The 27,988-nt window shown below is 37.4% G+C and overlaps 3 protein-coding genes across 8 annotated transcripts; all 3 read right to left on the reverse strand.

Annotated features, from left to right (window-relative positions):
* Positions 1-593: 593 nt before the first annotated feature.
* On the reverse strand, positions 594-15,744 carry LOC149047833 (uncharacterized). Of its 2 annotated transcripts, none has more exons than XM_089200950.1 (4): positions 15,688-15,744; positions 2,075-2,253; positions 1,427-1,822; positions 594-1,154 (listed from the first exon to the last, which is right to left on the reverse strand). In XM_089200950.1, the coding sequence occupies exons 2-4, from the start codon at positions 2,192-2,194 to the stop codon at positions 795-797; spliced, it is 876 nt and encodes a 291-aa protein (XP_089057076.1). In that variant the 5' UTR covers positions 2,195-2,253; positions 15,688-15,744; the 3' UTR covers positions 594-794. The 2 variants fall into 2 exon arrangements, with proteins under 2 accessions (XP_089057076.1, XP_089057075.1); XM_089200949.1 differs by lacking the exon at positions 15,688-15,744 and adding an exon at positions 4,285-4,340.
* LOC149047834 (uncharacterized) lies at positions 9,632-27,398 on the reverse strand. Of its 5 annotated transcripts, XM_089200945.1 has the most exons (6): positions 27,103-27,362; positions 25,133-25,182; positions 24,277-24,324; positions 11,556-11,734; positions 10,899-11,294; positions 9,632-10,194 (listed from the first exon to the last, which is right to left on the reverse strand). In XM_089200945.1, exons 4-6 carry the CDS (start codon positions 11,673-11,675, stop codon positions 9,835-9,837), a joined length of 876 nt encoding a protein of 291 aa, XP_089057071.1. In that variant the 5' UTR covers positions 11,676-11,734; positions 24,277-24,324; positions 25,133-25,182; positions 27,103-27,362; the 3' UTR covers positions 9,632-9,834. The 5 variants fall into 5 exon arrangements, with proteins under 5 accessions (XP_089057071.1, XP_089057072.1, XP_089057070.1 ...); XM_089200946.1 differs by lacking the exon at positions 24,277-24,324 and having other exon boundaries at positions 27,103-27,241; XM_089200944.1 differs by lacking the exons at positions 24,277-24,324; positions 25,133-25,182 and having other exon boundaries at positions 27,103-27,398.
* LOC149047835 (uncharacterized) lies at positions 20,774-23,247 on the reverse strand. Its single transcript, XM_089200952.1, has 3 exons — positions 22,968-23,247; positions 22,282-22,686; positions 20,774-21,335 (listed from the first exon to the last, which is right to left on the reverse strand). The coding sequence occupies exons 1-3, from the start codon at positions 23,085-23,087 to the stop codon at positions 20,976-20,978; spliced, it is 885 nt and encodes a 294-aa protein (XP_089057078.1). The 5' UTR covers positions 23,088-23,247; the 3' UTR covers positions 20,774-20,975.
* Positions 27,399-27,988: the final 590 nt, after the last annotated feature.

The following is a 27,988-nucleotide window of genomic DNA, read 5'->3' on the forward strand; positions in this document are numbered from 1 at the left end:
CAGGTATCTGTTACTGGAGCCATTTACACTCTTAAGGGTTATACTTTTAGTCAAACAAGACGACTATTGTCGGATGATTGGCTTATGGCTTTCAAACGAATGAATCTATTACAATTATCCTAATTTTTTCATTTTTTAAAGGTGATAAAAGGAGAGTAAGAGAAATCCGAGCGCGCTTCTCTTGCAGACATAGGTTATTTGCCATAAGGTTATATCAGCTTGAATGTTTTTGTGTGTTTGTTTGTTTTTTTGGCTTTTAAATAATAATTCGACATCCACCAGTATTACTGGTACAGGACGAGTAAAGACTACAGTTCCGATTTGGAGAAGCAACGTGTAAACGTGCTTAACCATGAGTACTTTGCATTCGAAGCCTAACATTTTCGGTGTTTAAAGGACTTAAATCTCTTCCACGCATGAATCTCAATTTTCCGAAAAGAATCCCGTCAGGAAAGCAGTTTGTAGCAGGACTCGCTCGTGGATGCCCTTTTCTTTTTAAACTGACATAAACGATCAAATGTCAAGACATCATAAACGTCGTCTTTTAAATGACCTTAGCCCCAATACTGAAACACTCACCAAACACTCCTGGATTTTTAGTGAAAACCTTTTTATTTGCGAGTTGTCATGGCAGCATTCCCACTCGACATAGCTCAGAGGCGCAACTTTAAAATGCCCGATTTCACAGCTTTTCTGTAATTTATCCCGACTATTAAATCTACAGTTCCTGACTGTGCTATTGTTCTTATTGTGCTGTTAGATATTGAGAAATGAAAGCATGGTAGTATACGACATTATGCCTGTGGGGGTGGTACTTCTTCCACGTAGATCCGGGACACTGAGTTCCAGCCTGTTAGTGCGTCAGCAGATCCGAAACCTTTACAGTTACCGACCCAGAATCCCACGCGCACAACACCTTTGTGGACTTTCTCGCACACACCCTCGATATGACGGGGGCGGAGTAAATTTTTTTTGGCGCCATTTCCATGTGCCATGTAGACTACGCCATCAATTGCAGCAGGAGCTGAGCACTCTGCGCCGTTTAAGGTAAAATACCATCGTCTGCAGCAATGATGGCAGTTATAGATGCGGAGGTTGCCACTCCAAAACACGCGCAGAGCTGTTTTGGCCGACTTTTTGACGAAAAGGCATTCCTGGAGAAATAAATGATGGTTAACTGTGAACAATATGAATTCAAAATGTCTCTGAGCGATATAAGTCCTAAATCAAGTCCAGTTTACGGATCTTTTAACTACTTAAGGTTTATCTTCACAGTTTCGACCTTCTGCCACAGAAAAAATTATTTTGGCTTGCTACATAACTCAATCTCCTTTTAGTCAAAATCTGATAGGAATCGTCAATTCGTGCAATGATGTCGAATACAATTTTGTAAAATTGCGATTAATTGAAATAAAAACTGAAATACCTTTATCAAGCCAGTGTCCTTTCCATCGTTCAAATTTTTGAAAACACACTGTTTCCAATTACTCCCGAGAGCTCCTGGAGGACCCCGGAGGCCAGGGGCTCCCTGGTTTCCTTTATCCCCTGCATCACCTTTGGTTCCACGGGGACCCTGCCGGCCTGTGGATCCTTGAGGTCCCAATTTTCCTGGGGGTCCCTGTTTACCTGTGAGGCCTTGGTTTCCCGCCTTTCCTGCGTCGCCCTTGTCCCCTTGTGGTCCCGTAGAACCACGAGGACCGGGCGGCCCTGCGATGCCCGTGGGTCCCGCGGGTCCTGGGCTCCCGGGAATACCTGGTATCCCTGGTGCACCAAAAAGAGCACCATAAGCATAGGGTCCATATGGTGGATGTGGGTGAGTACCCTGTGTAAAAAAGAGAAAAAACATGTTTGTTTATATGCTGTCAGAAATACGACTATTTTTCTTATGAACAATCGTTGTGACACATTCATCTTTCTAAGAATCGAAGTGTTCGGTCATGAAATCATCGTTTTGCTTCAATTTTTTAGGAAATATCTCCTTTTCCATTCTCTTTTGGAATAACAGTGATGGAGAAAATCAGACGAAATGATGATAACTACAATGTTGAGATGTTTTTGGAAAAGATAAACTTACCATGTTACAATTCGGCTTGCCACCGCTGCTGTTGTTTTTCGTTGCATAGCAAAGAGCAATTAGCGGAAAAGTCAGCCAAAATATCTTGGTTTTGGGCGGCATGTTCACACGATCGTGCATGTTGTTTATTCTTCAGCTGTTAAGAGCTTGGTGAAGAGACCTCTTATCTTATTCTGTGGCTATTAACAGAGGTAAAATAGTACAAAAGTTAAGAGACATCCTTTTAATATTGATGTTGCTGACGAAGTTTCGTGAAAACACGTTCTGGACATGATTAACTGACGCACGTGGAAAATAAAACGTGAACTGTGATAGGTTGATTACTATCAATTTGACCAATTACATTGCTTCTTCTATGTTTTGTTTGAGTGCGCAAACATTCAAAAAACCACCATCAAGAAGTAATGAATAAATACATGACAAGCAGCACTTCCACGTTGAAAATATGAAAGAAAATACATAATGTTAGATGCTAGAGTGTTCGTCTTGGAAAAGAGAATGAAGTTAATATTTTAGGTTACGATTGATTTGATCTTTTCATCTTTCTTTGATGTTTTGAGGCTTCACCTTCAGTTTTGATTAATGTTCTTTGAGTGATCGTATATTTGTGCTGTAGAACAAGAACTCAGTCGGACTTATACGATTAGAAGGGCATAATTGTGATATCCAAATTTGAATAAATCAATCAAACATGATTTCTATTCATTGAGTGTTCTTGTTTTGAAATAAACGACATATTTTCCCCTTTTTTTCTTAAAGATCTCTCGATACATCCTGTTCTCTTTTCCAAAATAAGTTCAGATAAGGAAATTATATTGTAAATGATTTGTTCGAAAGAGGCGAGCACAAACAGTTCTGCTGAATAGATCAGCTATTTAGACGATATCAACATCAAGCAAGTAACATTCAAAGCTCAAGGTTTCGCGAGCAATGCGACTTAATTTTTGCTTTTGATTTCCAACATAATTGAGAGTCCTCTTTATTAACCTTGGAAACCGATTCCTTTCAGCCGATTCCTTTTAGCCAAAAGCGCTGTTTTCATAACCTCTTGTAAAATTGATTTAATGACTGAAATAGAATTGTTTTTTGTTTTGTTGTTTTTACTATATAATTGTGCGGCTAAATCACAGGTTATAGAGGATTTTGTGTTTGTGCGAAGTGTCAACTTTGAGAAAAAAAGTTGGTTGATAAAATTCCTCCAGAAGAAAAGCTTGATTGGATTAAGATCAACGTTTAGTTAATTTCATCTACTTGAAATTTGATGGAGTATAACACTGCATTCTCTTTGCGCTGTTTAGTGAGAGAGTTACATGGAAAATTGAACAAACTCGTTATTGCTCGTGAATTTATTTACCTTGAAGTATTTCAGCCTTTGTGTTGCCTGACAGGAAACTGGAGGAAGCTAAACGAAATGAGAAAGTGAGAATCAAGTTTAACTTTGTTGAAGACAGGAAAAGATGGATTAAAAAAAATTCTTATTTACCGGATCCTTCTAAACCCCCGATTTGTACTCAGAGCTCGTTTACGTCCCACATTGCATGCCGATTTCTTTCCTTGTTTGTTTAGAGCCGATTCCTGTCAGAACAAGTAAGATCGAAAAACAAAACACAAACGATACAGGAAAGTTTTTTTTCTCTTAAGCACAGCTCTTAGTGAAATTACATTGTATGGTCGTAGCTTGTTCAGTGAGATTCCTGACAAAACCGTCTCTTAAAGTTTGAGAGGAGAGCTGTTGGTTAAAGCAAACTCATCTTCCAACACAAAAACTGCTTAAACTATGAACTCGATTAAAAGTAGAAAACTTCTCAATTCTCCTTCACCGAGACTAGGAAACCAGGTTGATATTGCTATGAAATCAATTCAGGAATCTTGCGTGAAAAAAATATTGATTTTCTAAACGGCATATTCTTCTATAGGGCCAGTAAAAAGCAAAAAATGCAAACTGAAACCAAGAGAAAATCAACCAGCCTTTTTGAACAGGCTCTCTGGAGCGTAGATTTATGTAGATATTATTTAATAGGACTAAAATAGAAATGATTATTTTTCAATTTCAAACCCTTTTCCTATCGATTTACATTTTGTTATTTTTCTGCTTGGGACAATCATATTTCTCGGCTTTCAGCTCTATCAAGTAAACCCCAGTCAGACCATTTTAAATTGAAATACATGTCGTCTCATAAAGAACTTCTATGATCTTTCGTAAATCCTACCTATTAAAGTCGATCGTGTAGTTTTCCTTGATAGAGCTCTTCAAAAGTTCCTGAAAATGCGACAAACAACTTAATATGAGGAGGTGAAGGATGATTTTCTTTTAAAACAACGAGCATTTTTCTTTTGTCATTCGAAGATTTCCAAATTTTACTTCACTTTAGATAAACCTCGATATACAATATGCGGGATTTAGAGATATGATTTTTCTTTTGAAGAACATACGTATCCCTCGTGATGGGATAAGCTGGGAAGTTAACGAGACCGCGACCACAAAAAAAAAATCGATTCTAATTCGTGTTAGGCGCAAAATTAAAGAGCGTAAGTATTCTTTCAGTCGTGTCTAGTATGTACCACTACCTTATAAATAAGTTATACAGCATTTAGCTTCTTTCTTTCAAGAAATAGTTTTGTTCAAAATGAAGCTAAAAGGAATTATCCTGACACAAAATGATTACTTTCCTTGGGGTACTCCAGCGCCTGGGTAGCTTGAGAGCAAATTGGAGGAAGAAGGAGAACGAACATCACATTTCACATTGATGAAAATGGAAGAGGGATTGAGTAAAATAGAACTGCATTTAGCTCCTAATCGTCCTTGGTTTCTATCATTTGTGGTGGCTCGTTTGTTTGCTCACCATGCACTGCTCTCATTCCTCATCTTGTCATGATAAGATTACTTCGTCACTTCGTCACGATATGATTACTGAGTTCCCTTACATTCCCAAAGCCCAACAGTTTTAATGAATCTCGTTTGAGGCAACGATGAGCTGTGTTTTTTCAACTGATTCTTTGTCTAAAGAAAGTTATCACATTTATCGATCATTAGCTGTGTAAATCAGTTTTCTCTTCTCTCTCGCTTTCTTGTCACCAATAATTTCTGAGTGTTAGCAAAATGTCTCTAAAAAGTGATTTTGCAATTGAAGTCAGTATAATTTGACAAGAACACCCTACATCGTTCCTTTGATAGTATGACTGAAAAAACGAAGTTAAATGATTAGGTCAGACATGTTTTAGGTATAATTAAAAAATGTTAAAAAAGATATAACAAGATTCCTTTCAGAAATTGTGTGACCAAGCTTGTGTGTAGAGATCATTTCTAGTAAAAACAAAACGAAATATTCATAATTATCATGACTGGAAGTAATATTCCATATTCTCTTGTTTGGCAGTATTGTTTTATGGAATACTCAGCTAATCTATTATAATTTCCTGACTTTTGAAAAATGGATCATCTTAGCGTGTGCATTGCACGTGAACAAATTGTAGAAAGCTCAAAAGGACAAACATAAGAAGCAAAAATATCGTTTCTAGTGACGGGAAGAAGTCGAAAAAACAATCACTAACCGGATCCTCCATATCTCATAATTCAGTTGTCAGTAATAGCTCGTTTTCTTCACGCACTGTTCATTGTTTTCCTTCCCTTCAGTTGTTTAAAGGCGTTCTCGTCAAAACAAGATCTCGAAACGATTAATGAATTGAGCAGAATTAATAATTAATTTATATCATAAAAACAAAACAAAACAAAATTAGCCGACAACGTTTTCTCTTAAATTCCTTGTTAGCAACAAATTATTTTAATCGCTGAATTACACCGAAACTCGATGAGATTATCGATGCGGAGTAAAGCCTTAAAATGCCACAAAATTAACTGCTTCAGTGAGTTATCGAAATTAAACTAAAGTCACATAAATGCATGTCAACCTGAATGCATGTTGACCCATTTTAACCTAATAGACAATCTATTATTCTGCCGTTGAATTTCTTACCATCAAAATTCCTTTTTATGGCCAGGTTGTGATACAACAGTTGCTATTAGTTTTTCCAGGCTGTCTTCATTGTTAAAACATCTTATGTTCAGGCCTGCTCCCCTCCTTCACGTCTTCGAAACTTAGAAATATTCATTAGTTTAATTGAATGACAAATGGAGTCTCTTTACTAGGTTAAAATTTTGTTTTTGTGCGTTTTCCGCTGAAAAAATTTAAAAAATGATAAGACTAGTTAGATGTTTTCATATGAAGTGCAGAAATGCCTTGGCTTTCATTCAGCGAAAACAAAAATACCTCTCAGTACAGTGTACTTGTTTATCCCGACTTAATTTGCCGAACAAAAAAATTATTCTTGTTATCCGTGACAAAAGGGCACTATTACGTGTTATTAAAATTGAATATATTTGAACGCCACGTCTCACATTGTTCACTCTACTACTATGAAGCATTTTGTCTAAGAAACACTCAACTGAATGATTTTTAATCGCTGTGAAATAAGTTTTCAGTCTGTAATGATCAGGTTGAATAAAAAAAGAGATATAAACAAAAGGATATTTTATGCAAATTCCCATGTTGGCATCGTTGACAATTTCTTTTATGTGACCAGAGTTAACTTAAGTTGCAGAAAATTAAAAAAAATGCTCACAAAAAGTGAGGCGGAAAAGTCTCCACATATCTACCAGAGGGCCGAAGTATTATTCAAAGAAATACGCCGAAGGCTTAGAGGACGCCTATTGTCAATGACTCCATCTGGTTTTGTGCAAATGGCTAAAGGCCACGCAAACGTGATCAACCTAAATATGATCTACGTTCCCTCTTTCAAGGTCCTGAATATCAACTGAAACCCAAATAAGCTGGCTTGAGAATCAAGATCAACTGGACTATGTTACAACTGGGGCAAGATCGTGACACTGAAAGTAATGCATCGAGGAGAAAATTGACTTCTACCTGTGAAATTTGGTTGACTGATTCCATAACTTTGGCCATAACACATCCTTGTCATTAATCCAGTCCCTCAGCTTGGCAATTCCCATTCCGTTACAACAGACCATGAATTCGTCATTATCACGGGAGGTGATCACATTTTACCAACTTGTAGCGGAAACAAAACTCTCCCATTCTGCTGAATAAAGAGAAAATCATGTCCTACTATTTCCTCTTGGCTGAATTCGAATGTTTTGACTCCAATTGAACAGTGAAATTATTCATCATGAATAATTTCACCTTGCTCGTGTTGGTGGAATCCAACATCTATATCTGAACCGCATCACTTTTGCTTTATGGACACAAAGCGTTTCTCGCCATGAAAACGCTTGAATACAAAAAATAACATTTAATGTTTATAAAGTAACTTTGAAGAAGTATCTCGTTCCTCCAGGGTTAAAAGAAAAGAAAGGAATGAAATAATCATTGCAATATACCTTTATGTAAATATTTGATGGCACTGTCAAAAAGTTGATAAAAGCAGTTTATTTAGGTGTTAACAAAAAAGAATATTGACTAATTTTTCGAAAAACGAGACTCTGATAACATGAATACAAACCTTTAGGGTGTCTATCAACGTAATACAGGCGAACGACAAATCAAGTTGAAGGGTTTCTGCGTTGACCTCAATCGTTGTAAACTTTGATGGCCAGAATTAATTTAAGCTGAGTCATTCATTTTTTCATGAATGACGAGCACCAAGATGTCTGCCCTTGAACCTAAACCGGTTTAACTGCGTCACATAAGAGAACTTTGAAGAAAAATAGTAAGAAAATCAAGACAAGAAAAAAATAGAGCACGGTCGTAAAAAAAAAAATTTTTTTTGAAAGGGAGAAAGTGTCCTTCTCCTTAAAGCGCCGTTGCTTGTTTACATATGGTGAAAGTAACTCATCCTCGCAACCGTGGCTGTCTTAAGGATAAAAAAAGCCGTTTAGGGCCTGGCCAACCATTGTGTACCAATGTGAATGAATTCGGAATTCTTCAAGCAGATCACATGTTGATTCTATGACTGATAAAAGTAGAAGCAATGCAGAGTATTCTGTTCCGAGTGGAGTCACCACCTTATCGTAATGGGGCAATTTGCGTGTCTCAATGACCTACAACCATGTCGGCTGGAGTCTAGCACTACTGATAGGGTCACCCATGCCGAACAGGTCAAAGGGTAGAGATGAGACAAAGAGTGATCCCCTGGTCCCACAGGTCGGGGGTTGGGCGTAGGGTTAACGACCCTGACCAGTAGAAAAGAAACCATTTGCATTGACGATACAACTCAAACTAAAGGGGATTGGACGGACAATGTGACGGCCTTATGCGCCTACTGGCGCAACGAGCGATGATGATGATGGTGATAAATGCAGAGTGTTTGCTTGCGTTCGACCATCAACCAAAGCTACTAAAGATATAAAACCCGGTGAGAAAGACAATAACGAAAACCTGGTTGTACAATCACTTACTTTCCATGTGTCCTTCTATTTCTTTAAGCATCACGGAGAACTATTGTTACGGAAGAATGTACATGTCTGTAAATAGAACAAGAGAGGTGTTAAGTTTTGAGCTCGGTAAAGAAGTAGAGAAAGATGTTTTTCGTCTTGTCACGAACATGGAACATGAGGAATCGAATCTCAGACTTTCGGATTCCGCGCCCCGATGCTCTATCACGCACTGAGTCACATTACGAAGTTCATATTACGAAGTTCATATGATACGCATCTCGCATACTGCTAGGATCATCAGAAATATCGATAGCGTCATTTTGGTTTCCCAGATGCAATTAGAAACTCAAGCGAACTGAACAGCGTGATAATATTTCTGAGCATAACTATGATGATGATGCTATAATAGTCTGTTTCTCGAGAAATTTACACTTTTAAGGAAAGAGGATAGAGTAATCTTTAAGGTCAGACAAGACGAAAAACATCCGATGATGAGCTTATGGTTTCCAAATAGTGACTCTTTCCAAATCATCCTAATTTTGCTATTGTTTGAATGTGATAAAATGAGGGTAACTGACGTTTTAGCACGCTCTTCTTATAATAGCTCATTTGCCAATTTGATCATCAGCTCGAAGGCTTTTTTTCTTTTTGCTATATAGAAATAATTTGGCAACCATTATTATTACAGGTATAGGACGATTGAGGAGTGCGGTATGATCTAGGAGTAACAACAGTTCAACGCGCTCTGCCTTAAAGGCCGGCCACGCCTACTTTGAATAAAGAGGGGTAAGTTTCTAAAGAAAACTGTGTGCTGCGTGAGTGGGAGAGTATAACAGGGTCATTTAGCATTATCAACTGAGTTAATAACGTAAATTGACAACCGTAAAGAGTCTTAATGCTTTAAAACTATTTATAGTGGCCAATTTACGTTATCCACTCAGTTGATAATACTAAATTACCGTGTCTACTTTGGATTCGAGGCCTAACTTTTTTGGTATAGACGGGACTTAAACCTCCTCCTCGCACGAATCTCAGTATTTGGGAAAGAATTCCTTTAAGAAGGTAGTTTGTAGCAGAACTCGCATGCTGGAGTTTTTTGTTCACCGATATAACCAGTCAAATGACCGTAGCCCAATAACGAAACACACACCAAACACCCCTGAATATTTAGTGAAAACCCTCTGTTTATTTGCGAGTTGTCATGACAGCATCCCTAATCTAAATTGCTCAAAAGTGAAAGGCGAAACCTTAAAAAAAACCCTTTACAAGTTTACTGTAATTCATCCTGACTATAAAATTTAAGCTTCCTTATCATGCTTTTGTTCTTTTTAGCTGTGGAATATTGTGCAATGAATTCATCCATAAGACATTACGGCTGTGGGGGAGGTATTTCTTCTACGTAGATCCGGGACACTGAGTTCCAGCCTGTGTATGCGTCAGCAGATCCGTGACCATTACAGTTACCGACCCAGAATCCCACGCGCACAACACCTTTCTGGACTTTCTCACATGCTCCTTCGATTTGTCGCACTCGATGTAAATTTTTCTTGGCGCCATTCCCATGTATCATGTACACGACACCTTCAATTCCAGCAGGAGCGGAGCACTCCGCACCGTTAAAGGTGAAATACCATCGTCTGCAGCAACCATGGCAGTTGTAGATACGGAGAGGGCCACTCCAGAAGACGCGCAGAGCTGTTTTGGCCGATTTCTTCAAGAAAAGGCAATCCTGGCGAAAGAATATTTATGTTTAAAAAAGGAAAGTTATGTAGTCTTGCCGTAACTTAACTGGATCTCAGTCCCTTTACTAATCGCAAAATTTTCAAAGAGCGCGCGAAGCTAATCCAAGAGTCCGGAAAGAAAAAGGAACAACAACCGGCGGGAACGACAACGACTGCCCGAGGTTGCACACAGAATTAGAAAAAAATATATACCAAAGGCTATGACTTTTTGCGGAGGATTTTTTTAATTTGGAAGGAGAAATACGTGAATTTTGTTGTCAGAATATTGATCTTCCCCAAAATAGTGAGCTAACACAGAAAGAAGGTTTGCAAGCCTGGAACACGGTTCATGCGTTTTTGGGAGTTTTTATACCATTGGAATAAAGGTTAGATACAGAATTGACCGTGAATCTTTAATTTTTTTGATGAAAAGGCATTCCTGGAGATATAAATGATGGTTAACTGTGATCAATATGAGTTCAAAATGTCTCTGAGCGATATAAGTCCTAAATCAAGTCCAGTTTACGGATCCTTTAACTACTTAGGGTTTATCTTCACAGTTTCGTTCTTCTGCCACAGAAAAAATTATTTTAGCTTGCTGCTATAACTCGATCTTCTTTTAGTCAAAATTTGATAAGAATCATCTATTCAAGCAATGATGTCAAAAACGATTTTGTAAAATTGCAATTAATTGAAAGAAAAACTGAAATACCTTTATCAAGCCAGTGTCCTTTCCATCGTTTAAATTTTTGAATACACATTGTTTCCAATTACTTCCCAAAGCTCCTGGAGGTCCCCGGAGGCCTGGGGCTCCCTGGCTTCCTTTATCCCCTGAATCACCTTTGGTTCCACGGGGACCCTGCCGGCCTGTGGACCCTTGAGGTCCCAATTTTCCTGGGGGTCCCTGTTTACCTGTGAGGCCTTGCTTTCCCGCCTTTCCTGCGTCGCCCTTTTCCCCTTGTGGTCCCGTAGAACCACGAGGACCGGGTGGCCCTGCGATGCCCGTGGGTCCCGCGGGTCCTGGGCTCCCGGGAATACCTGGTATACCTGGTGCACCAAAAAGAGCACCATAAGCATAGGGTCCATATGGTTGATGTGGGTGAGTGCCCTGTGTAAAAAAGAAAAGAAACATAACACGTACTTTGTTTATATGCTGTCAGAAATACGACTATTTTTCTTGTGAACAATCGTTGTGACACATTCATCTTTCTAAGAATCGAAATGTTCGGTCATGAAATCATCGTTTTGCTTCAATTTTTTTAGGGAATATCTCCTTTTCCATTCTCTTTTGGAATAACAGTGATGGAGAAAATCAGACGAAATGATGATAACTACAATGTTGTGATGTTTTTGGAAAAGATAAACTTACCATGTTACAATTCGGCTTGCCACCGCTGCTGTTGTTTTTCGTTGCATAGCAAAGAGCAATCAGCGAAAAAATCAGCCAAAATATCTTGGTTTTGGGCGGCATGTTCAGACGATCGTGCATGTTGTTTATTCTTCAGCTGTAAAGAGCTTGGTGAAGAGACCTCTTATCTTATTCTGTGGCTATTAACAGAGGTAAAATAGTACAAAAGTTAAGGGACATCCTTTTAATATTGATGTTGCTGACGAAGTTTCGTGAAAACACGTTCTGGACACGATAAACTGACGCACGTGGTAAATAAGACATGTACTGTGATAGGTTGATTACTATCAATTTGACCAATTACATTGTTTCTTCTATGTTGTGTTGAGTGTGCAAATATTAAAAAAAACCGGCATCAAGAAGTAATGAATAAATACATGACAAGCAGCACTTCCACGTTGAAAATATGAAAGAAAATACATAATGTTAGACGCTAGAGTGTTCGTCTTGGAAAAGAGAATAAAGTTAATATTTTAGGTTACGATTGATTTGATCTTTTCATCTTTCTTTGCTGTTTTGAGGCTTCACCTTCAGTTTTGATTAATGTTCTTTGAGTGATCGCATATTTGTGCTGTAGAACAGGAACTCAGTCGGACTTATACGATTAGAAGGGCATAATTGTGAAATCCAAATTTGAATAACTCCATGAAACATGATTTCTATTCATTGAATGTTCTTGTTTTGAAATAAATGACATATTTTCCTCTTTTTTTCTTAAAGATCTCTCGATACATCCTGTTCTCTTTTCCAAAATAAGTTCAGATAAGGAAATTATATTGTAAATGATTTGTTCGAAAGAGGCGAGCACAAACAGTTCTGCTTAATAGATCGGCTATTTAGACGATATCAACATCAAGCAAGTGACATTCAAAGCTCAAGGTTTCGCGAGTTTTGCTTTTGATTTCCAACATAATTGAGAGTCCTCTTTATTAACCTTGGAAACCGATTCCTTTCAGCCGATTCCTTTTAGCCAAAAGCGCTGTTTTCATATCTTCTTGTAAAATTGATTTAATGACTGAAATAGAATTGTTTTTTGTTGTTGTTGTTTTTACTATATAATTGTGCGGCTAAATCACAGGTTATAGAGGATTTTCTGCTTGTGTGAAGAGTCAACTTTGAGAAAAAAAGGTTGGTTGATAAAATTCCTCCAGAGGAAAAACTTGATTAGATTAAGATCAACGTTTAGTTAATTTCATCTACTTGAAATTTGATGGAGTATAACACTGCATTCTCTTTGCGCTGTTTAGTGAGAGAGTTACATGGAAAATTGAACGAACAGACTTATTGCTCGTGAATTTATTTACCTTGAAGTATTTCAGCCGTTGTGTTGCCTGACAGGAAACTGGAGGAAGTTAAACGAAATGAGAAAGTGAGATCAAGTTTAACTTTGTTGAAGACAGGAAAAGATGGATTAAAAAAAAAATTCTTATTTACCGGATCCTTCTAAACCCCCGATTTGTACTCAGAGCTCGTTTACGTCCCACATTGCATGCCGATTTCTTTCCTTGTTTGTTTAGAGCCGATTCCTGTCAGAACAAGTAACATCGAAAAACAAAACACAAACGATGCGGGAAAGTTTTTTTTTCTCTTAAGTACAGCTCTTCGTGAAATTACATTGTATGGTCGTAGCTTGTTCAGTGAGATCCCTGACAAAACCGTCTCTTAAAATTTGAGAGAAGAGCTGTTGGTTAAAGCAAACTCATCTTACAACACAAAAACTGCTGACACAATGAACTCGATTAAAAGCAGAACACTTCTCAGTTCTCCTGCAACGATACGAGGAAATTAGGTTGATATTATTATGAAATCAATTCAGAAATCCTGCGTGAAAAAAATGTTGATTTTCTAAACGGCATATTCTTCTATAGGGCCAGTAAAAAGCTAAAAAATGCAAGCTGAAACCAAGAGAGAATCAGCCAGCCTTTTTGACTTGGCTCTCTGGAGTGTGGATTTATGTAGACATTATTTAATAGGACTAAAATAGAAATGATTATTTTTCCATTTCAAACCCTTTTCCTAATGGCTTATTTTTTTTTCTTTTCTGCTTGGGCAATCATATTTCTCGGCTTTCAGCTCTATCAAGTAAACCCCAGTCAGACCATTTTAAATTGAAATACATGTCGTATCATAAAAAAACTTCTATGATCTTTCGTAAATCCTATCTATTAAAGTCGATTGTGTAGTTTTCCTTGATAGAGCTCTTCAAAAGTTCCTGAATGCGACAAACAACTCGATATGAGGACGTGAAAGATGTTTTTTTAAAACAACGACCATTTTCCTTTTGTCATTCGAAGATTTCCAAATTTTATTTCACTTTAGATAAACCTCGATATACAATATGCGGGATTTAGAGACATGATTTTTATTTTGAAGAACATAAGTATCCCTCGTGGTGGAATAAGCTGGGAAGTTAACGAGACCGCGACCACAAAAAAAAAAACAATTCTAATTCGTGTTAGGCGCAAAATTAAAGAGCGTAAGTATTCTTTCAGTCGTGTCTAGTATGTACCACTACCGTATAAATAAGTTATACAGCATTTAGCTTCTCTCGTTCAAGAAATATTTTCGTTAAAAATGAAGCTAAAAGGAATTTTCCCGACACAAAATTATTACTTTCCTTAGGGTACCCCAGCGCCTGGGTAGCTTGAGAGCAAATTGGAGGAAGAAGGAGAACGAACATCAAATTTCACATTGATGAAAATGGAAGAGGTATTGAGTAAAAAAGAACTGCATTTAGCTCCTAATCGTCCTTGGTTTCTATCATTTCAGTTTGTGGTGGCTCGTTTGTTTGCCCACCGTGCGTCGCTCTCATTCTTCATCTTGTCACGATAAGATTACTTCGTCAGTTCGTCACGATAAGATTACTGAGTTCCCTTACATTCCCAAAGCCCAAAAATTTTAATGAATATGTGTCAATTTTCTCAACTGATCCTTTGTTCAAAGAAATTTATCTCATTTATCGATCGTTAGCTGTGTGAATCAGTTTTCTCTTCTCTCTCGTTTTCCTGTCACTAATAATTTCTGAGTGTCAGAAAAATGTCTCTAAAAAGTGATTTTGCAATTGAAGTCATTAATTCAGTTCGTGCTAGTAAAATTTGACAGTACACTCTACATCGTTCCTTTGACAGCATGACTGAAAAAACGAAATTGAATGATTAGGTCAGATATGTTTCAGGTATGGTTATTTCAAAAAGGAAAATCCAGAAATTCTCTGTCTGGTAGACTGATAAAAGCCTTGGTTCAGGAAAATCAATATCGAAATAATTCCTGTTAACAAACTGTCAAACTGAAGCTAATTTGAATATGTCGTCGTTTACTATACAAATAAAATACACTACTGTAGTAAACACTTAGAGTATTCTTTCTTCTCGATTCTTCTCGATTACACATGGCACGTAATATGACAAACAAATTTGATCAATCCGCACTTTAGTTCAACGAACATATTTGAAAAGAATGTTTCAAGTAATCCTGAGAAATAAATACAATACTTGGACTTTGACGAGGCCTTGTTTTTTTTTTAGCCGGATCAGGAAAAGAGCAAGAGAGAGAAATTTATTTGCATAGCTATGTGGTACACCTTGAAAAATATTTTGATTACTTTCGTAGTTTTGTTTTTAGATGAAACTGAAGTACAAGCTTGAAAACAGAGCCACATGGATTAAAGTAGAGAGGCCTCAAACAAAAACATCGAAAGTTCTTCCATCTACGCGGTTACCACGTAAGAAAGAATTGACAAAGTCGCCCTCGATGCGACAAGAAGAGTACTAAGTAGATGCTTGAAAAATCACTTCAAGACTTTAAATCGTAAATCTAAAAGCAATTTTTGCGGAGTTCATCAAATCATATTTGAAAACATTTTGCTCTATGGGTGCGCAGATCTCATCTTTAAGCAACTTGCCTTGCGTCAATGAGGAACATGCAGAGATCGACCGAGAAAAAGTCAGTCTAAACTCTTAGAAAACGTGAGAAATTTCCTCAAACGAATTCTTAATCAATTCACCGCAAAATCAACAGTAGATAATAGTTTGTTTCAACGACAAGCTTGTGCATAAACAAAACATGCAAACGTTATGGAGGAAAATTATCTTACCTGCAAGTAACTTGCGGCTGAATTCCATACTTTTAAACATTTCTCATCGTTGAAGTGCGCCCGCCATACCCCAGTCAGGAGTATTCCCCACTCTTTCTAGAGCGAAAAACCGTCGGTTATTTCTCCATTATTGTTCCGGGAATAGCAGAGCGGTGTTGAAGTTCACTTATCTACTAAATTGAGAGCTGAATGATTGAGAATATCAAAACCGGTGAAAATCTTTGGGCCTTTCTACAATTCATGCCGGTAGCTTCTCTCTTGAATGCAAATGTTCTCTGACTCGGATCTGAAGGAATCAACTCTTTTGCCATAAAGATAAATAAGATTAAACGTGAAGAAATTTATATGTAAATCTATAATACAGTGAGGCAGCTCTCTTTAAAAATTTGATTTATTGGCCAAACAGTTTTTCGAAAATGTTTGCAAAAAATAATTCGTTGCGCGTAATTTGAATTTATGTTAAAATGCGCTGGTGTGAAATTAAAAGTGAAGTCATTTGGAACATACTTCTTTCGACCGATTGTTAAAGAAATTTTAAAGATATAACAAGATTCCTTCCAGAAATTATGAGATCAAGCACGTGTGTAGAGATCATTTCTAGTAAAAACAAAATGTAAAGGTTCATAAATAACGTGACTGGAAGTAACATTCCATATTCTCTTGTTTGGCAGTATTGTTTTATGGAATACTCAGCTAATCTATTATAATTTCCTGACTTTTGAAAAGTGGATCATCTTATCGTGCGCGTTGCTCGTGAACAAATTGTAGAAAGCTCAAAAGGAAAAATATGAGAAGCGAAATAACATTTCTAGAGACGGGAAGAAGTCGATAAAACAATCACTAACCGGATCCTCCATAACTCATAATTCAGTAGTCAGTAATAGCTCGTTTTCTTCACGCACTGTTCACTGTTTTCCTTCCCTTCAGTTGTTTAAAGGCGTTCTCGTCAAAACAAGATCTCGAAATGATTAATGAATTGAGCAGAATTAATAATTAATTTATACCATAAAAACAAAACAAAACAAAATTAGCCGACAACGTTTTCTATTAAATTCTTGGTTAGCAACAAATTATTTTAATCGCTGAATTACACCGAAACTTAGTAAGATTATCGATGTGGAGAGAAGCCTTAAAATGCCACAAAATTAACTGCTTCAATAATTTATCGAAAAGTCACATAAATGCATGTTAACCTGAATGCATGTTGACCCATTTTAACCTGAATGGACAATCTATTATTCTACCGTTGAATTTCTTACCATCAAAATTCATTTGTATGGCTAGGTTGTGATACAACAGTTTCTATTAGTTTTTCCAGGCTGTCTTCATTGTTAAAACATCTTATGTTCTGGCCTGCTCCCCTCCTTCACGTCTTCATTTCAGAAACTTAGAAATATTCATTAGTTTAATTGAATGACAAATGGAGTCTCTTTACTAGGTTAAAATTTTGTTTTTGTGCGTTGTCCGCTGAAAAAATTTTAAAAATGATAAGACCAATTAGATGTTTTCACATGAAGTGCAGAAATGCCTTGGCTTTCATTCAGCGAAAACAAAAATATCTCTCAGTACAGTGTACTTGTTTATCCTGACTTAATTTGCCGAACAAAAAAATTATTCTTGTTATCCGTGACAAAAGGGCACTATTACGTGTTATTAAAATTGAATATATTTGAACGCCACGTCTCACATTGTTCACTCTACTACTATGAAGCATTTTGTCTAAGAAACACTCAACTGAATGATTTTTAATCGCTGTGAAATAAGTTTTCAGTCTGTAATGATCAGGTTAAGTAAAAAAAGAGATATAAGCAAAAGGATATTTTACTATGCAAATTCCCATGTTGGCATCGTTGACAATTTCTTTTACTTGACTACAGTCGTTTCGCTCTGACTGAAACAGCTAACTTAAGTTGCCAGTAATTAAGAAAATGCTCATAAAAGGTGAGGCGGAAAATTCTCGACATATCTACCAGAGGGCTAAAATATTTCTCTAAGAAATACGCCGAAGGCCCAGAGAACGCCTATTGTCAATGACTCCATCTGGTTTTGTGCAAATGGCTAAAGGCCACGCAAACGTGATCAACCTAAATATGATCGACGTTCCCTCTTTCAAGGTCCTGAATATCAACTGAAACCCAAAAAAGCTGGCTTGAGAATCAAGATCAACTGGACTATGTTACAACTGGGGCAAGATCATGACACTGAAAGTAATGCGTCGAGGAGAAAATTGACCTCTACCAGTGAAATTTGGTTGACTGATTCCATAACTTTGGCCATAACACATCCTTGTCATTAATCCAGTCCCTCAGCTTGGCAATTCCCATTCCGTTACAACAGACCATGAATTCGTCATTATCACGGGAGGTGATCACATTTTACCAACTTGTAGCGGAAACAAAAACTCTCCCATTCTGTTGAATCAAGAGGAAATAATGTCCTACTGTTTCCTCTTGGTTGAATTCATATGTTTTGACTCCAATTGAACAGTGAAATTATTCATCATGAATAATTTCACTTTGCTCGTGTTGGTGGAATCCAACATCTATATCTGAACCGCATCACTTTTGCTTTATGGACACAAAGCGTTTCTCGCCGTGAAAACGCTTGAATACAAAAATAACATTTAATGTTTAGAAAGTAACTTTGAAGAAGTATCTCGTTCTTATAGGGTTAAAAAAGAAAAAGAAAGGAATGAAATAATCAATGCAACATACCTTCATGTAAATATTTGATGGCACTGTCAAAAAGTTGATAAAAGCAGTTTATTTTGGTGTTAAAAAAATAGAATATTGACTAATTTTTCGATAAACGAGACTCTGATAACATGAATATAAACCTTTAGGGTGTCTATCAACCAAATACAGGCGAACGACAAATCAAGTTACAATCGTTGTAAACTTTGATGGCCAGAATTAATTTGAGCTGAGTCATTCATTTTTTCATGAGTGACGAGCACCAAGATGTCTGCCCTTGAACCTAAACCGGTTTAACCGCTTCACATAAGAGAACTTTGAAGAAAAATAGTAAGAAAATCAAGAAAAGAAAAAAAAATAGAGCACGGTCGTAAGAAGAAAATATTTTTGAAAGGGAGAAGTGTCCTTCTCTTTAAAAGCGCCGTTGCTTGTTTACATATGGTGAAAGTAACTCATCCTCGCAACCGTGGCTGTATTAGGGATAAAAAGGGCCGTTTAGGGCCTGGCCAACCATTGTGTACCACTGTGAATGAATTCGGAATTCTTCAAGAAGATCACATGTTGATTCTATGACTGATAATAGTAGTAGCAATGAGTATTCTGTTCCGAGTGGAGTCACCACCTTATCGTAATGGGGCAATTTGCGTGTCTCAATGACCTACAACTATGTCAGTTGGAGTCTAGCGCTCCTGGTAGGGTCACCCATGCCGAACAGGTCAAAGGGTAGAGATCAGACAAAGAGTGATCCCCTGGTCCCCCAGGTTGGGGGTTGGGCGCAGGGTTAACGACCCTGACCCGTGGAAAAGAAACCAGTTGCATTGACGATACAACTCAAACTAAAAGGGGTTGGACGGACAATGTGACGGCCTTATGCGCCTACTGGCTCAACGAGCGATGATGATGATGATGGTGATAAATGCAGAGTATTTGCTTGCGTTCAACCATCAACCAAAGCTACTGAAGATATAAAACTCGGTGAGTAAGACAACGAAAATCTGGTTGTACAATCACTTACTTTCCATGTGTCCTTCTATTTCTTTAAGCATCACGGAGATTATCGTTGAACAGGTTATTAAAAATATTCCTCAAGTTCACTACGATGAAGTCGTTCGTTTACAATTTGTTTAAGATGGAAAAAAGCATTTAGATATTGTTACATAAAAATGTACATATCTGTAAATAGAACATGAGTAGGTCATTGAGACACGCAAATTGCCCCATTACGATAAGGTGGTGACTCCACTCGGAACAGAATATTCTGCATTGCTACTACTATTATCAGTCATAGAATCAACATGTGATCTGCTTGAAGAATTCCGAATTCGTAAGTTTTGAGTTCGGTAAAGAAATAGAGAAAGATGTTTTTCGTCTTGTCGCGAGCGTGAAACAAAGAAAAAATTCTGAATCCCCATGAGGAATCGAATCTCAGACTTTCGTATTCCTCGTTCCGATGCTCTATCACGCACTGAGTCACTTTACAAAGTTCATATTACGAAGTTCATATGACACGCATCTCGCATACTGCTCGATAGCGTCATTTTGGTTTCCCAGATGCAATTAGAAACCCACGCGAACTGAACAGCGTGATAATGTTTCTGAGCATAACTATGATGATGATTCTATAATAGTCTGTTTCTCGAGAAATGTACACTTTTAAGGAAAGAAGATAGAGTAATCTTTAAGGTCAGACAAGACGAAAAACATCCGATGATGAGCTTATGGTTTCCAAATAGTGACTCTTTCCAAATCATCCTAATTTTTCTATTGTTTGAATGTGATAAAATGAGAGTAACGGACGTCTTAGCACGCTCTTTTTATAATAGCTCATTTGCCAATTTGATCATCAGCTCGAAGGCTTTTTTTCTTTTTGCTATATAGAAATAATTTGGCAACCATTATTATTACAGGTATAGGACGATTGAGGAGTGCGGTATGATCTAGGAGTAACAACAGTTCAACGCGCTCTGCCTCAAAGGCCGGCCACGCCTACTTTGAATAAAGGGGGTAAATTTCTAAAGAAAACTGCGTGCTGCGTGAGTGGGAGAGTATAACGGGGTCATTTAGCATTATCAACTGAGTTAACTGAGTTAACAACGTAAATTGACAACTGTAAAGAGTCTTAATGCTTTAAAACTATTTATAGTGGCCAATTTACGTTATACACTCAGTTGATAATACTAAATTACCGTGTCTACTTTGGATTCGAGGCCTAACTTTTTTGGTATAGACGGGACTTAAACCTCCTCCTCGCACGAATCTCAGTGTTTGGGAAAGAATTCCTTTAAGAAGGTAGTTTGTAGCAGGACTCGCATGCTGGAGTTTTTTGTTCACCGATATTACCAGTCAAATGACCGTAGCCCAATAACGAAACACACACCAAACACCCCTGAATATTTAGTGAAAACCCTCTGTTTATTTGCGAGTTGTCATGACAGCATCCCTACTCTACATTGCTCAAAAGCGAAAGGCGAAACCTTAGAAAAACCCTTTACAAGTTTACTGTAATTCATCCTGACTATAAAATTTAAACTTCCTTATCATGCTTTTGCTCTTTTTAGCTGTGGGATATTGTGCAATGAATTCATCCATAAGACATTACGGCTGTGGGGGAGGTATTTCTTCTACGTAGATCCGGGACACTGAGTTCCAGCCTGTGTATGCGTCAGCAGATCCGTAACCATTACAGTTACCGACCCAGAATCCCACGCGCACAACACCTTTCTGGACTTTCTCACATACTCCTTCGATTTGTCGCACTCGATGTAAATCTTTCTTGGCGCCATTCCCATGTATCATGTACACGACACCTTCAATTCCAGCAGGAGCGGAGCACTCCGCACCGTTAAAGGTGAAATACCATCGTCTGCAGCAACCATGGCAGTTGTAGATACGGAGAGGGCCACTCCAGAAGACGCGCAGAGCTGTTTTGGCTGATTTTTTGAAGAAAAGGCAATCCTGGAGAAGGAATATTTATGTTTAAAAAAGGAAAGTTGTGTAGTAATGCCGTAACTTAACTGGATCTCAGTCCCTTTACTAATCGCAAAATTTTCAAAGAACGCGCGAAGCTAATCCAAGAGTCCGGAGAGAAATAGGAACAACAACCGGCGGGAACGACAACGACTGCCCGAGGTTGCACACAGAATTAGAAAAAAAAAAATATACCAAAGGCTATAACTTTTTGCGGAAGATTATTTTAATTTAGGAGAAATACGTGAATTTTGTTGTCAGAATATTGATCTTCCCCAAAATAGTGAGCTAACACAGAAAGAAGGTTTGCAAGCCTGGAACACGGTTCATGCGTTTTTGGGAGTTTTTATACCATTGGAATAAAGGGTAGATACAGAATTGACCGTGAATCTTTAATTTTTTCATTTGCTGAAGTTATAGAAGTTCTAGTAAACTCTGCTCTATGTTGTGGATAGTGACGGAAATTATCAAACTACAAATCTTTGAAGTTTTGATGCTATTTTGTACAGTAATTTTGTAGTTTTCTTTTCCAAATAGGACGACTTTCAAGAAAATTCTTGAATGAACTGCCCTCTTCATTTATTGATACCAGTTCCGTGAAACAAAGAAAATGGAACACTGTTGTTCCTGTTACAGCAGTTTTGAAAACTTGGATCGAGCTTTTTCACCTTTATCGAGTGACAAAACTTAAAACTTATGATTCGAATGTTTTTTTAAATCTTCTATAAGCGAAAAACGGAAAGCGGTTTTATTTCCTCTTTTTGGCTACTTCCGCGGGTGTAATTCTAAAGGAAACTAGTTTGACAATTCTCTTCGACATTCTCGCGGAAAAGAATTCCCTGATAAAAATATGTTTGATGAAGGGATTAAACATTGAGATTGTGAGTACTTTGCATAGTTATGTTAATTTTCGAAAATGTTCTTGCATCTGTACCTTGATCAGGCCAGTGTCCTTTCCATCGTTCAAATTTTTGAAAACACATTGTTTCCAATTACTTCCCAGAGTTCCTGGAGGTCCCTGAAGGCCTGGGGCTCCCTGGCTCCCCTTATCCCCTACGTCACCTTTGGTTCCTCGTGGTCCCTGTCGGCCTGTGGACCCTTGAGATCCCAATTTTCCTGGGGGTCCCTGTTTACCTGTGAAGCCTTGGTTTCCCGGCTTTCCTGCGTCGCCCTTGTCCCCTTGTGGTCCCGTAGAACCACGAGGACCGGGTGGTCCTGCGATGCCCGTGGGTCCCGCGGGTCCCGCGGGTCCTGGGCTTCCGGGAATGCCTGGTATCCCTGGTACGCCAAAGGGAGCACCATAAGCATATGGTCCATATGGTGGATTTGGGTGAGTTCCCTGTGTCAAATCAAAGACAAAAAAAAAAACAACAACACATAACTTTGTTTATATGCTGTCAGAAATGTAACTATTTTTCCTATGAACAATCATTGTGACAAATTCATCTTTCTAAGATTCGAAGTGTTTGGTTGTTAAATCATCGTTCTGCTTCAATTTTTCAGTGAATATCTCCTTTTCCCTTCTCTTTTGGAATAACAGTGACGGAGAAATCAGAAATCAAAATCAGACGAAATGATGATAACTACAATGTTGTGATGTTTTTGGAAAAATAAACTTACCACGTTACAATTCGGCTTGCCGCCGCTGCTGTTGTTTTTTGCTGCATAGCAAAGAGAAATCAGCGGAAAAATCAGCCAAAATATCTTGGTTTTGGGCGACATGTTCAGACGATCTTGCATGTTGTTTATTCTTCAGCTGTTATGAGCTTGGTGGTGAGACCTCTTATCTTATTCAGCGGCTATCAACAGAGGTAAAATGATACAAAAATTAAGGAACATCCTTCTTTTATTGATGTTGCTGACGAAGTTTCTTGAAAACACGTTCTGGACATGATAAACTGATGCACGTGTGAAATAAGACATGAACTGTGATAGGTTGATTATTAACAATTTGACCAATTACATTGCTTCTTAAATGTTGTGCTTGAGTGCGCTGACATTTTAAAAACTCTTTCAAGAACTACTAAACAAATACATAACAAGCAGTCTTTCCACGTTGAAAATTTGAAAGAAAATATATAATGTTAGTTGCCGGAATGTTCGTCTTGGAAAAGAGAATGAACTTGATATTTTATGTCACGATTGATTTGATCTTTTCATCTTTCTTTGATGTGTTGAGGCTTCACCGTCAGTTTTGATTAATGTTCTTTGAGTGATCGCATATCTGCACTGTGGAAACAAGAACTCAGTCGGACTTATATGATTGGAAGGGCGCAATTGTGAATCCAAATTTGAATAACTCCACATGATTTCTGCTCATTGAGTGTTCTGGTTTTGAAATAAACGACATATTGTCCTCTTTTTTTCTTAAAGATCTCTTGATACACCCTGTTCTCCTTTCCAAAATAGGTTCAGATAAGGAAACTGTATTATAAACGATTTGTTCGAAAGAGGCGAGCACAAACAGTTCTGCTGAATAGATCAGCTATTTAGACGATATCAACATCAAGTAAGTGACATTCAAAGCTCAAGGTTTCGCGAGCAATGCGACTAAATTTCCAGCATAATTGAGAGTCCTCTTTGCGATAAGAGTTAAAAAAACGATTTCTTTTAGTCAAAAGCGCTGTTTTCATAACCTCTTGCAAAATTGATTTAATGATTGAAATAGAATTGTTTTTTGTTGTTGTTGTTTTTACTATATAATAGTGCGGCTAAATCACAGGTTATAGAGGATTTTGTATTTGTGCGAAGAATCAACTTTGAGAAAAAAAAGTTGGTTGATAAAATTCCTCCAGAGGAAAAGCTTGATTAGATTAAGATCAACGTTTAGTTAATTTCATCGACATGAAATTTGGTGGAGTATAAAACTGCATTCCCATAGCGCTGTTTAGTGAAAGAGTTACATGGAAAATTCAGTGAATTTATTTACCTTGAAGTATTTCAGCCCTTGTGTTGCCTGACAGGAAACTGAAGGAAGCTAAACGAAATGAGAAAGTGAGATCAAGTTTAACTTTGTTGAAGACAGGAAAAGATGATAAAAAAAAATAAAAAACTTATTTACCGGGTCCTTCTAAACCCGTAATTTGTGCTCAGAGCTCGTTTACGTCCCACATTACATGCCGATTTCTTTCCTTGTTTGTTTAGAGCCGATTCCTGTCAGAACAAGTAAGATCGAGAAACGAAACGCAAACGATGCGGGAAAGTTTTTTTTCTCTTAAGTACAGCTCTTCGTGAAATTATATTGTATGGTCATAGCTTGTTCAGTGAGATCTCTGACAAAACCGTCTGTTAAAGTTTGAGAGAAGAGCTGTTGGTTAAAGCAAACTCATCTTCCAACACAAAAACTGCTGACACAATGAACTCGATTAAAAGTAGAAAACTACTCAGTTCTCCTGCAACGATACGAGGAAATTAGGTTGATATTATTATGAAATCAATTCAGAAATCCTGGGTGAAAAAAAGTGTTGATTTTCTAAACGGCATATTCTTCTATAGGGCCAGTAAAAAGCAAAAAATGCAAACTGAAACCAAGAGAAAACCAGCCAGCCTTTTTGAACTGGCTCTCTGGAGTGTAGATTTATGTAGATATTGTTTAGTAGGACTAAAATAGAAATGCCATTTTCAATTTCAAACCCTTTTCCCAATAGTTTATTTTTTTTTCTTTTCTGCTTGGGCAATCATATTTCTCGGCTTTCAGCTCTATCAAGTAAACCCCAGTAAGACCATTTTAAATTGAAATACATGTCGTCTCATAAAAAACTTCTATGATCTTTCGTAAATCCTACCTATTAAAGTCGATCGTGTAGTTTTCCTTGATAGAGCTCTTCAAAAGTTCCTGAAAATGCGACAAACAACTTAATACGAGGAGGGGAAAGAGGTTTTTTGAAACAACGAGCATTTTCCCTTTTGTCATTCGAAGATTTCCAAATTTTACTTCACTTTAGATAAACCTCGATATACAAAATGCGGGATTTAGAGACATAATTTTTATTTTGAAGAACATAAGTATCCTTCGTGATGGGATAAGCTGGGAAGTTAACGAGACCGCGACCACAAAAAAAAAATCAATTCTAATTCGTGATAGGCGCAAAATTAAAGAGCGTAAGTAGTCTTTCAGTCGTGTCTAGTATGTACCACTACCGTATAAATAAGTTATACAGCATTTAGCTTCTCTCGTTCAAGAAATATTTTCGTTAAAAATGAAGCTAAAAGGAATTTTCTCGACATAAAATGATTACTTTCCTTAGGGTACCCCAGCGCCTAGGTAGCTTGAGAGCAAATTGGAGGAAAAAGGAGAACGAACATCAAATTTCACATTGATGAAAATGGAAGAGGTGTTGATTAAAAAAAAGCTATTTAGCTCCTAATCGTCCTTGGTTTCTATCATTTCAGTTTGTGGTGGCTCGTTTTTTTGCCCACCGTGCGTCGTTCTCATTCTTCATCTTGTCACGATAAGATTACTTCGTCAGTTCGTCACGATAAGATTACTGAGTTCCCTTACATTCACAAAGCCCAAAAATTTTAATGAATATGTGTCAATTTTCTCAACTGATCCTTTTTTCAAAGAAATTTATCTCATTTATCGATCGTTAGCTGCGTGAATCAGGTTTCTCTTCTCTCTCGCTTTCCTGTCACCAATAATTTCTGAGTGTCAGCAAAATGTCTCTAAAATGTGGTTTTGCAATTGAAGTCATTAATTTGGTTCGCGCCTGTATAATTTGGCAGTACACTCTACATCGTTCTTTCGATAGTATGACTGAAAAAACGAAGTTAAATGATTAGGTTAGACATGTTTTAGGCATAGTTTTTTCAAAAAGGAAAATTCAGAAATTCTCTGTCTGGTAGACTAATAAAAGACTTGGTTCAGGCAAATCAAAACCGATGCCGAAATAATTCCTGTTAGCAAACTGTCAGACTGAAGCTAATTTGAATATGTCGTCGTTTACTGTACAAATAAAATTCACTACTGTAGTAAACACTTAGAGTATTCTTTCTTCTTAATTCTTCTCGATTACACATGACACGTAATCTGACAAACAAATTTGATCAATCACTTTGGTTCAACGAACATATTTGAAAAGAATGTTTCAAGTAATTCAGAGAAATAAATGCAATACTTGGACTTTGACGAGGCCTTGTTTTTTTAGCCGGATCAGGAAAAGAGCAAGAGAGAGAAATTTATTTATATTGCCTAGCTATGTGGTCAACTTTGATAAATAAATCGATTATTTTCGTAGTTTTGTTTTTAGATGAAACTGAAGTACAAGCTTGAAGACAAAACCGCATAAATCGATGAATTAACGCAGAGAGACCTTTAACGATAAAATCAGAGGTTACTCCATCTACGCGGTTACCAAAAGAATTGGCAAAGTCGCCCTCGATGCGACAAGAAAAGTACCAATTCATGCAAGTGAATGCGTGAAAAACTCCATAATGATTTTAAATTATAGGTCTGAAGCGAAGAATGGTTTCGATTTTTTCGGAGTTCATCAAAACACATATTGGAAAATATTTTGCTCTGTGGGTGCGTAAATCTCATATTTGAGCAATTGGCCTTGCGTCAATGTGGAACATGTAGAGATCGACCTTAAAAAAAAAAATCAGTCCAAACTCTTAAAAAACGAGACAAAATTCCTCAAAGGAATTTTTAATCAATTTATCGGAAAATCAACATCAGATAAAAGTTTGTTTCACATGTGCGACAAGCTTACGCATAAACAAACCAGGCAAACATTATGGAGGAAAATTCTCTTACCTGCAAGTAACGTGCGGCTGAATTCCATACTTTTATACATATCTCATCGTTGAAGTGCGCCCGTCATACCCCAGTCAGGAATATTTCCCCTCTTACCAGAGCAAGAAACCGTCGGTTATTTTTCCATTATTGTTCCGGGAATAGCAGAGCAGTGTTGAAGTTCACTTAACGAGTAAATTGAGAGCTGAATGATTGAGAATATCAAAACCGGTGAAAATCTTTCAATACAATGAACACAACCTAACACTCATGATACTTCCGAGACCATTTGATTTTCACAATATTTTCATAAGCCCAGGTTCTTGTTCCTACCAGTTCGTTTATAACATTGTTGTTAATCGATTTATGTTGATCAAAACTGACATATCTGCCACAAAGGTTTACTTTGGGTCTTGTGATTCATGCTGGTACCTTCTCATCTTTTGAATGCAAATGTTCTCTGACTCGGATCTGAAGCGATCAACTCTTTTGCAATAAAGATAAATAAGATGAAACGTGAAGAAATTGTTTTCCAAATTAGATGTCGCCATATTCTCAATTCGTAATTTAGTTGCGTTGTAGTAGTAATAAAGAATTGACATCTTGAGTGCCGAAAAGAACAAAGTAGTAAGACTAGCCAAATGAGAACGAGCGTGACATACCTTAAAATTTATATGTAAATCTAACGTATAGCGATGCAGCTCATTTTGAATAAATGATTTCCTATGGGTCTGTTTTAATTCTGTTTAGAGACTGATGTGAATGATTGTACCTCAAATGAAGGTACGCATTGAATGTATTCGAAGTTTCATTAATGGTTGTCATCACATTTGTTGTTGACAAAACAGTTAAAAAGAAAATGTCCGAACACTCTCCTTATCTTGTCTATCTTCCGTGACTGGATCGT

This window comes from Pocillopora damicornis, chromosome 3 (assembly GCF_964200805.1).
Source record: "Pocillopora damicornis chromosome 3, jaPocDami1.2, whole genome shotgun sequence".
Classification (NCBI taxonomy): Eukaryota; Metazoa; Cnidaria; class Anthozoa; order Scleractinia; family Pocilloporidae; genus Pocillopora; species Pocillopora damicornis.